At 48.4% G+C, this 10,885-nt stretch overlaps 1 protein-coding gene across 3 annotated transcripts in view; it reads right to left on the bottom strand.

Moving 5' to 3' along the window:
- The window catches only part of HVCN1 (hydrogen voltage gated channel 1), a 32,999-nt gene extending 22,678 nt beyond the window's left edge, over window positions 1-10,321 (bottom strand). The window contains exons 1-3 of one of the 3 annotated variants that reach the window (XM_005217923.5): window positions 10,228-10,321; window positions 9,592-9,674; window positions 4,678-4,717 (exon numbers count right to left, since the gene is read on the bottom strand). In XM_005217923.5, the coding sequence (XP_005217980.1) occupies window positions 4,678-4,698 (21 nt within the window). In that variant the 5' untranslated portion in view covers window positions 4,699-4,717; window positions 9,592-9,674; window positions 10,228-10,321. Of the gene's footprint in view, window positions 1-4,677; window positions 4,718-9,591; window positions 9,675-9,709; window positions 10,058-10,227 lie in introns of those variants that run through there. The other 2 variants (NM_001206253.1, XM_005217925.5) reach the window with 2 other exon arrangements.
- Window positions 10,322-10,885: the final 564 nt, after the last annotated feature.

Genomic DNA, 10,885 nt, shown 5'->3' on the forward strand with positions numbered 1-10,885 from the left:
CAGGGAATTCCCTGATACTCCAATGGTCAGGACTCTCTGCTTTCCCTGCTAAGGGCCCAGGGTTCGATCCCTGGTCAGGGAACTAAGATCCCACAAGTTATGTGGCATGGTAAGGAGCAAAAAAAAAAAAAAAAAAGACCAAAGTGCCTTCCAGAGACATACAGCCATTGCACAGGCTATGACCTCTGGCTGCTTATCTGATCTCACCTGTTACCAGTCTCTGGTCTGGCCACATGGTCTCCATTAGCCCTCCATACTCAACAGGTTCCTTCAACCACAGGCCCTTTGCACGTGTGATTTTCTGTCAGGAATGCCATCTTATCATTTTCTTTGCGTCCTGCAGGAGGCCTCTCTCAAGCACCCCAGCTCCAGGAAGCTGACCATGTACCTCCCCTGCTGCACTCATGCATGGCCCACACCTCCCACAATAGAGACGGATGCACCCATTTGTATAATGGAGTCGCTTCCTCCCCCAGCTCCTCATTAGGGAGCTGGTTGGGTGGGCTCCTGCTCATGCTACATTCTCCACAGCCCTCATGCCTGGAAGACTGCAGGTTCCCACTAAACATACCTGGAGGGTGGAACGAATCCCTCGAGCAAATCTCTCCTCCTGGGGGACTCCTGCACCCCAGCAGCTCACGTTCTCTTACCACCACCTCCCCACCCCCTAGTCCCCAGGGATTTGTGTTCTGAGGAATGCCTATTTTTAAAATCAGGGAAGTCTTTAAATAAGCGTAGCAGCTTTTCCTTCTCTAGGGTGGGGAGGAAGTTTGAGGTTCATGAAAATAACCACCACGACGGCTGACTAGATTGTGGGGGGTGGGTGCTGCTTGCAGACTGAGAAGCCTGACCAGCAGCCCAGGTGCCCCCAGAGATGCATTCTCCAACTTTCCTCTCCATCCCCTGTGGGTCAGAATCACTCCTGCCTTGATGGAAGAGTCTGTTGACCTGGCAAGACAATCATGAGGCTGCGGAGGCAATGTGGGAGTTAATATTTAAGGTAGTGCAAACTGCAGAGATTGGAACTATCGCCAAAGCACCTGCCATTTTCTGAGCTCTGTGCAGAAGCCCGTGGCAACACACAGCAACAACTCTATGAGGTGGAGACGGAATCCTCTTCATTTACAGGTGCGGAGACTGAGAACAGAGAGGCCAAGCAACTTGCCCCAGGTTACACAGCCAGTGAGATGCAGAGCTCAGATTCCAAGCCAGGCTGCCTGGCCCAGAATCCCCTCCCTCCTCCACGACCTCTATGAACACTGCTCTGGACTCAGCTTGTGAAGAAGGCCAACACTGAGTCAGGAGTTCAGCCTGGTGTTACTCAATAAGAAACACATTTTATACCCTGCCACTTAGGACATGCTAACATATATACATTCTATAACCAACATTAAAGTTACTATGTGAGAGACTTAAGTTCTCCACTTTGTTCTATTTCTTAGGAGGCTGATTGAAGCCCATTAATGGATTTCAGGAATCACCAATGGGTTGAGTCTGAAACACATGGCTACAGTAGGACATGTTTTGTCTGTTTCCCTGGAGGAGGGAGAGGATAGCTGTTGGAAAGCTGGCAGTCCTGCCCCAAGTCTGTGATTTGGCCATGTTAACTGGGAAGCATAAGTCAGGCTGCTATTTGTGTTTTGAAAGCATAGAAAGAAATGAAAGCATAGAAGTAAAAATATATAGTTACCCAGCTAGAAATTAGGACCTGTCACCAGTATGACTGAATCATCTGGGCCACCCCATCCCCCAACATCTTAGTGATGCTTCAGCTGCGGAAAAGACGAGATAAACAAGAGTTCAGGGCGCCCCTCTTTCTTGCCCCTCTGTGGCTCAGTCCTTGGAAGGAGGCCAGTGCAGCTGCAGTTTAACCAATGACTCTCAGATCTGCTGCACATTGGAACCACTTGGATGCTTTAAAAAACAAACAAACAAACCCCAGTGCCTGGCTCCCAGGCCCCAAGACTGTGATTCAGTTGGCTGGAGAGTGGCCTGGGTGGTTGGGATCTCCATTGTGCAGTCAAGGTCAAGAACCAGCATCATGAATGAACCTGGTGCCTCCAAACACCTTATGAGAAAGGTGCCAAAGGGCCACAAGGATTTCTAAGCACACCCGGAAACCAGGTTGCCCAGATGTGGCTGGTGACAGGTGACTGAGCTGAGGACTAGGGCAGGTGATGGGCTGAAAACCCACTTGATCCTCATGATGGCGTCAGCAGCTCCTGTGTATTAGGACGGCACACTGCTACGTGCTCTCCAGGCGCTATCTTGTTTGATCCTCACTGTTCCCATTTTACAAAAAAGGAAAAGGGAAGCTCAGAGAGGTGGGCAGGGGCAGGGAGGGCCTCTCAGGAGGGCAGGTGTCCAGAGCCTGCTGAGGGCCCCTCTGATTACAGCCGGCTACAGCAGATCAGGAGTGAACCACGGCTAAAAACCCCACCAGTTTCTCCTACAACAGAGCTATTTTGCTCCCTAAAGCTAGAGGGGGCTGGATGATTAAATAGCTCCTAAATGCAATCCTATTAAAACAATTTTTTAAAAAACATAATTAACTTCATTGGGGTAAATTATTAAAAGGAATGTGTTTTAGAACCAGTAAGAGGCTTATTTGCTAGAAGTGGCCCTGGTCCAATCTCCCCTAGCTGCTCACAATGCGGCCGGGACCACCCCTTGTTTCGGCCTCTGTGCGATGAAAGACAGGCTCCCACCCCCAGGGCCCCCCTGAGGTGTGTCCCTAGTTCTGCATTCCAACACTGCTTGCCCCGATGTTTCTGTGTCTTTACCCACACTCCTGAGACCTGTCCCTGCAGCCAGACCTCCTGACCCATCCGGACCCCTAAGTTTTACCTGCTGTCATTCACCCCAGTGAGTAGACCGTCACTCCACATCTATTTCTTTTAGTATTACTACTGTGAAAACATGAGGAAAAACAAATTCATAATTCCAACACACCAAATTTATCATCTACTTATCTATCCATCTCACTCTCTAATCTTTTACAATTATAATCAAAGGCTACCCACAACTTTGTATCTTTTTCCCCCCACTACTTATATGCATCAGACTTATGCCTTCTTAATGGCCGAGGTTTTTTAACCACAGAAGTCAGTGCTCTCATTATTGTGTTTTCTGATTGATCATTTTCAGCATCTTTATCACCAATTCAAAGGCCACATTTTTACACATGTTAACATTTCTGAAATCTGGCCTGCAACTGCCCAGGGTCAGTGCTGTGTCACAGTAGATCACAGGAAACAGGCGGCCCTTTTCTTCCTCACAGCACATGAAATAATGGTGCATTTACAGTCAAGAGCATCTTATGGACTAAGAAACACACGCATTTCTAAATTGTGCTGTAAATGATACTTTTGCCTTTCTGTGGGTTGCTTCCTTTCCCGTAAGTGAGACGACCAGGTTTGATTATGACCATTTTCATGACTCCTGATACACCCAGTCAAGTTTTTTCCAGCAGTTGTGTGGGTTGATCCAGCCCCTCGTGAGATGCAGCAGTGAGCCGGTTTCACCACAGCATAACCATCATTGAGAATTTCCGCTTGCTTTTTTGTTTTGCTTAGTAGGAAGCGATAAATGAAGGAAACTATTCCATTTGCCTTTCTGTGAATAGTAATCATACCTGGAACTCAAGGAGCACCTGTTACTGGGTGGCAGGCACTAAGCTTACGGTATCTTATCAGGAATTGTCACAACAATACGGAGGGTGATTGTCATCCTCTACTGGAAATGCCACCAAATTTCATTAATGCAAAGATGGACATTTTCCCCTTATTTCAACATTTCTGAAATCAGAATTGGTAGCATGTTGTAAGGGCCATTGGTCACTTCCCCCTCCCACACTGTAAACAGCTTTAAACCAGAAATACTCTTACAATTAAAGGGGCCACCAATTTGACAAAATGCAAGATCACCACCATTGTCTCATGGTCCTCTGCCCCATTACTCTGCTGCTACCCTGAGCCTCTGGCGCTGCCCTGACAACTCCACCTGGCCAGGCCTCTAGAAACTCCAAGAGAACAGCTGAAACGGAATTCACCGTTCAGCCGTCCTTCCCACCTTGCCCTACCCTTAACAACCAACGTCTCTTCAAATCCAACAAGCCTGCGCCTCAGATATCAAGGACAGAAGTTATTAGTCCTACTCTGGACAGCCACACAATACAGGAGGCAGAGCATTCGCTTTGCCATCAGGCTAGGTTGGAAGCCCATTTCTGCCACTTCCTGTGTGATCTGGAGCAAGTAGCTTTCCTTCTCTATTCCCAAGTGTCTCTACTTGTAAAATAAGTGGTCAGGAGGAGTCCTGATGAGCTCAGTATTGGCCTAGCAATGGTCTCCTCAACTTCTCTGGACGCGCCTTCAGGAACAAGGGTGGTAACTTGGTCTCATTTTCCAGATAAGGAAACTGAGGCTCAGGGAAGTGAAGGGCGTGACCAAAGGATAGAGGGTTATTAAAATGCAGAGCTGGGCTTTGAATAGTTTGTTTCTGATTTTGAGGCTATCTTGAGGTTCCTCCCGTAGCTTTCACCTCTGACTTTAAACACTTTGGTATGGTGCAAGCACCCCGAACACGTGTTTTCCCTCCATCCTGTTAGAAACATCAAACAATTATCTTCTCAAGGCTGGGAGCTCCATTAATTCTGCTAGTCCACCCGAATTAATTTACCTTTTCATTCCACGTGGCCATTTTCCTGTCTTCTCGGGATCTGGAAAATAAGAAAACATTTGTCCAGATCTGTCATCCTGCCGGCATTTGCCTTAGTATGCGTTTTCCAACACTTTCTTACAAATTATTTTTAACTTGCTTAAGTTAATAGTGTCTGAAAACAGTAAATAGTAAAGTTCAAGCCATATGTGGAAGGATGACCTCCTGAGTATATACTCAAAGAACTGAAAACAGGCACTCAAATACATGCACATAAATATTCACAGCCAAAAGATGGAAACAATCCATGCCCGTTATCATATGTATGGATAAGTAAAAGATGTTATATCTATACAATGGAATGTTATCCAGCCATAAGAAGAAATGAAATACTTTTGCAATACATACAAATTATCGAATCATTATGTTGTACACCTGAAACTAATGTTGTATGTCAATTATATCTTAATCAAAAAGAAAGAAGATTCGAAGTACTGACACATGCTACAACATGAATGCACCTCTAAAACATTATATTAAGAAGCCAGACACAAAAGTCACACATTACATGGTTCCACTGATGTGTAATATCCAGAATATGCAAATCTATACAGACAGAAGGCAGGCTGGTGCTGGCCCAGAACTGGGGGAGAGGGGAAAGGGACAGTGACTGCCTAGTGGGGACACAGATTCCCTTTGAGGTGATGAGAATATTCTGGAACTAGATGGAGGTGGTAGGTGTACTACATCAGGAATGCATTAAATGATACTGAATTGCTCATTTAATTTTAAAACTTAATTTTTAAAAAATTTAGTTTGATGTGCATTTAACTCCAATTAGGAACCAGGCAGACATGTTAGTGTTGAGACTGCTCTGGAAAGCAGGAAGGAATCTAACTAAATGTTCACCACTGAGGCACTGGTCAAGTCAGTCACGGTACATCTATGGTACATCCAGTACTGTTAAACGTCCATAGGCGGATGAGGAAAGATGTGAGGAATGTAACAAGTCTCCCATCACTTTATAGCATAATATGATCCCATCCATGTGAAAAGATGATATATGCGTTAAAAAAAAAATCTGTTAAGGATAGAGCTGAATTCTGCACAGTGGTTACTGATGGAGATTTGAGGGTGTGGTGGGTATTTTCTCTCTCTTGGCTTCTTTCTGAAAGGTCTGAACTTTTACAATGACTATATGTGACTTCTTAAAGTTTATTTTTAATGCAGGTGACATATACAGTAAAAAATTGGACACAAAAAGATATACTATGATAAGTCTTTCTATTCCTGGTCTTTCCAGAAACATCCTCTCCTATCAGTTTCCCAGTAGCCTTTGGAGGTATTCTATGTCTTCCCAAGCACAGTCTTATTTATTCTTTTTTTTTTTCCCTTTAAATGTGAGTTCTCACACTGCTCTGAATCTTGCTTATTTCCCTTTAGGGTGTGGGAGGCTGAAAGATGCCCTGCCCAAAGATGCATGGTCCAAATTCCCAGAACCTGTGAATGTGCCCATTTACATGGCAAAAGGAACTCTGCAAATGTGATGAGACATCAAGATGGGGCATTATCCAGGTGGACCCAGTGTGATTAGAAGGGTCTTCACAAGTAGAGTGAGGGAACCAGAAGAGATGTGATGACAGAAGCAGGGACTAGAGTCAGATTTGATGTTGTGCTGTGTTGAAGATTGAGGGAATGGGGTTATGAGTAAAAAAAAAAAATTAGATATAATTGATAGCTTGTGGGAAGGTACTGTGTAGCACAGGGAGCTCAGTTCGGGGCTCTGTGATGACCTAGAAGAATGAAATTGGCAGGTTTGTGTATACATAGAGCTGATTTGTATTGTTGTACAGCAGACACGAACACTGCAAACAGTGCAAAGCTTTTCAATTCAAAATTTAAAAAATAAGTGAGGGTAGCCTCTAGAAGTTGGTAAAGGTAAGGAAACAGACTCCCCTCTAGGAGCCTCCAGAAGCAACAGAGCTCTGCGAAGACCTTGATCTCGCCATACCGTGACTGATTTTGGGCGAGAGACCCCTAGAACTGTAAGGTAATAAATTTCTGTTCTTTTAAGCCATCAGATTTTCGACCCTTTGTTACAGTGGCCACAGGAGACTAACACAGTGAGCCAGAGACTGTCTTTCGCAGGATGTTCTAGAGCAAATGCAGCCTTTGGGTGACTGCGTGGGATTCCCCTGAGGGAGTGTGTAGTTCCCACTAGCAACCAACATTTAGAGTGTTTCCCAATCTTTTGCTGCCCGTGTTTCAATGAATAACCTTATATGTTGTGTCACGCAGTCGTGTCCGACTCTCTGCAACCCCAAGGACTGTAGCCCACCAGGCTCCTCTGTCCGTGGGTTTCTCCAGGCAAGAACACTGGAGTTGGGTGCCACTTTCTTCTCCGAGGGATGTTCCCAACCCAGGGATCAAACCCTGGTCTCCAGCATTGGAAGGCCGAATCTTTACCATCTGAGCCACTAGGGAAGCACCTATGTGGCATGTACTACTTTTATAACTTAAAAAATATTAAAATTTTGAAAAAAATCACGAAGACTTAAAAAAATAAAATAAAAAAAGAGTTCTTTCTCTCCCCACGGTAGCATGCTCAGGGCACAAGGGACTCTCAGTTTCTTGCTGGTTGACTGGCAGAGCAGCCTCTGCAACCAGCACAGCTCACCTGGGTGTGTTCCTGTTCCAGCCCCTGGGGGCCCTCACCCTGCCCTCAAGAGATGGGGCTCAAGTGGAACCACTACCACAAGTGAAGGTGAAGGGAAAAATTCAGGTACCCTGGAGATTTCCTTCCTCCACAGGACAGGAAACAGAACTAGCGCATGCATAGAAAAACACCCAGATTCACTCATTCAAGCAACGGAAAATTTAAACGTGCCATGACCTCCCCATTATACTAGACAAAATAAAAATGAGAAAAAAAAAAGCCCCATGCTCATGGGACTGTAGGGAAACTTGCACACAATGCTGGGGATAATTTTTCTAAAGAGCCACCTGGTAATAAGTGGTGTATGTCTTTAGGATGGCCCTTGACTGGAACACACCAGTTTGGTGACTGTGACTCAAAAATCATTTGAACCTGAAATTATCACAACATTGTTAGTAGCTATACTCCAATATAAAATAAAGTTAAAAAGGAATTTGAAAGCAAGAAAAAAAAAAAGTGCAATTTGGATCACACTGTTTTAAGCAAAGTTGGATAATGGCTAGAACCTGGAAATAGCGGCTAGGTCCTATAGTAGGGAAAAGCTGAAGAAGGCAGTGATGACAATTCTGAGGTTTGTGTAGAAATGTAGAAAGGTTGTTAAGCAATGAGAAGCAGAACTGTAATGGTTGTGCACACTGCCTGCAATTGTACAAAGTCATCAGAACTTTTACTCAGTGCAAGGGGCTTTCCAGGGGGCTCAGTGGTAAAGAATCTGCCTGCCAATGCAGGAGACACAGGTTTGATCCCTGGGTCAGGGATCCCCTGCAGAAAGGAATGGCAACCCACTCCAGTATTCTTGCCTGGAGAAATCCATGGACAGAGGACCCTGGTGGGCTACAGTCCATGGGGTCACAAAGAGTCAAACACGACTTAGCAACTAAACAACGACAACTCAGTGCAAGGCATGGCCCTGGCTTCTGGGGAATCCAAAGTGAAGAGATAAGAAAAAGGTCTGGGCCCTGGTAGACTGACATTTTAGCCAAGAAACACATAAGCAAGATAACATCACTTGGAAGGAAGAACAGTAATGCAACAAAGGGCAGGCAAAGAGTGGCTCCTGCAGGTGGGGGTGGGCAGGGAAGGCTTCCAAGTAGGTGACTTTCATGGTGGTCTCTGAATTGCAAGGAAGTACATCACAAGAAGATGGAAGGGATGAGTGTTACCGGGAGAAGGAAGGGCCTGTGCACAGACCCTGAGAGAGGTTTTCATATGTCCCAGGAAAGCAGAGGACATCAGTATGGTTGCAGTGAGCAGAGGAATGAGCATGGGAGAAGAGTCAGGAATCAATCAAGGCCTGGCTGTGCAGAGATTTCAGAAGACAGTGCTGAGAGTCCGTGAGTCAAGGTGGGGATGCAAAAGAGTGACCAGATTCACAATATGCTGAGGCGTAGGACCTGCGGCTGGCCAAGATGGAGGGGATTAAGAAAAGAGCAGGTTTTGGAGTAAGAATACCCTAGGCCTTCCTCCTCCTTGCTAAACTGGGGCTGAGGGTGGGATCAGGAGCTACAGGGCAGTTCTGGAATTGTGCAAGCCTCAGCGTGAAGATTTTCAAAACCCTGTCCCTGCTGGCCTTTCCTTCCAAGTCAGAGAGGAAGGTGTCACGGGCCCCAGCCTTGGTCTTACTCAAGAAGCTTTCAGTTGCTGGTGGGGCTGCCGAAAATACTGCAGATCTCAGATAGCTCTGAGCGACCTGAGGTTGAAGGACAGAGAAGTGCTCTCAGATGGCCAGAGATGGGTGGAGACAGGGCCTGGCCTGAGTCAGGCACTGGGCTAGGCCTTCACACCAACCATCTCATATAGTCTCCTCAGCAAGGCTCCAAGGCAGGTACCAAGCTTAATCCCGAGGTTAAGGATAAGCAAAGGAAAAAGACAAGGAAACTGAGGCATGGAAAATCAAAGTCCCATCGCTAAACCTGCCAAGAGCCCTGTGCCCAGTGCGGGTGCTGGTACAGGCCTGGGAGTTTCTGGACCAGGGGGCTGCACCATGCCTCCTCTCTGAGTTTAACCTGGCCCCAAAGCACTGTTCTTATTCTTTGGCACCCCCTACCCAGGTGAAGGATTTGCTGTCCACAAAGTTCTTTTTGCAGTGATGAGCAGGTAGGCTCACCCTGGCCTCTTCCCGTATTCCCAGCACTGGTCTCTCCCTGCCGTCTCCCAAGGGTGTAGGACCCAGGCAGGGCAGGCCTGATGAGTAAGAGAACTTAGGTATTCACACCGACCTGGGTGAGTTCCGGCTCTGCCTCTGCGGGCGGTGTGACCCCCTGGCGAGTGGCTTGGCCTCCTTGAGTCTTGGTATCTTCACCTGTAAGAGGGAGACAAGGATGGTACCCAGCTCACCTGTTGCTGCTGCTTCATGGCATGTGAGGAAGTGATGGCACCTGGCCCAGGGAATCACTCCATACAAAAGGGTAGCTTTCATCCACACCCTCGTTTTCAAGGTGAGGTGCACGCGTTGTCTCTTGTCCTTCCCCTCTACAGGGGGGCCCTGGGTTATCACTGCCCGCCCGCGTTGCCCTGAGCTGGGAAACGCTAGAACCGCGGGCAACCGGGGACCCTTGGGATCCCGCGGGGGGTCCCCGGCAGGCTCGGCTCGGGCTGGGAGGGCTCGAAAAAGGGCCGCGCGCCCCGGGCCAGCCCCGGAGCACTTACTCTGCGCCCGGCCTGCCCGCAGCCACCGCAGCAACTGCGAGCTCGGCGTCTGCAGGGCCGCCCCGCCCGCTTCTTCCTCCCGCCCCCTCCTGCCGCCCGCCCTCTAACTCAGTCCGCGGCAGGCGGGGAGCTCCGGCCCGGCTCTCGGCCCCCTTGCCCTCGTTCTTGGCTGTCAGTTTCCCCGCTCGTCTCTGGTCTCCCCCGACCTGGCCCCCTCCCGCTCCTCAGGCCCGAGCCTGGCCTGGGCCTCCTGCAGTCCCGCAGACGGACAAAGGTCCCGCCCGTGGGAGCCAATCGCGAATCACGAGAATCCTGGCCCCGGAGACCCTAAGGGGAGGGGCAGGAGGAGGGAGCCACTTCCTTCCTCCGACAGGGATGTATTGCCCGCGGGTCCACCTTCTCCCCACCACACACTCGGTGAAGCCCGGCTGGCTCCGGTTCGCTCCCTCCAATCCCCCCTCCCCAATTCCTGATTACTTAAGCGTGAGCTGAGTGTCCCCTGCACAGTATCTGTAGGCAGGGGGTGGAAGGTGGGCAGAATGCCCTAAGCCGGTGGCCAACTTCGAAGCTGTCAGAAGCCCCTGGACCGGGAGTGGATGAGGCTGGAGGTGAAGAGGGGGTGCCGGTACTGACAAGAGGGAGGAGCCTTCCGGCCTGGAGGCTGAGCGCACCCTTGCTCTGTGACTAGTGCTCACCCCCTGGCTCAGCTGCACCATTCCTCCTCTGCGGGCCCTCCCTCGCCCAGGCTTCCCCAGGACTCTGTCCAGACCTTCTTTCTGGGATGGTTCACACTGGTCTCAGTTACTCCGTTAGCCTCCCTCTTCCCCCAAAGTATCACTGGTCCCAAACATCCAAGACCTGAAG

This window comes from Bos taurus, chromosome 17 (assembly GCF_002263795.3).
Source record: "Bos taurus isolate L1 Dominette 01449 registration number 42190680 breed Hereford chromosome 17, ARS-UCD2.0, whole genome shotgun sequence".
In the NCBI taxonomy this organism is placed as follows: domain Eukaryota; kingdom Metazoa; phylum Chordata; class Mammalia; order Artiodactyla; family Bovidae; genus Bos; species Bos taurus.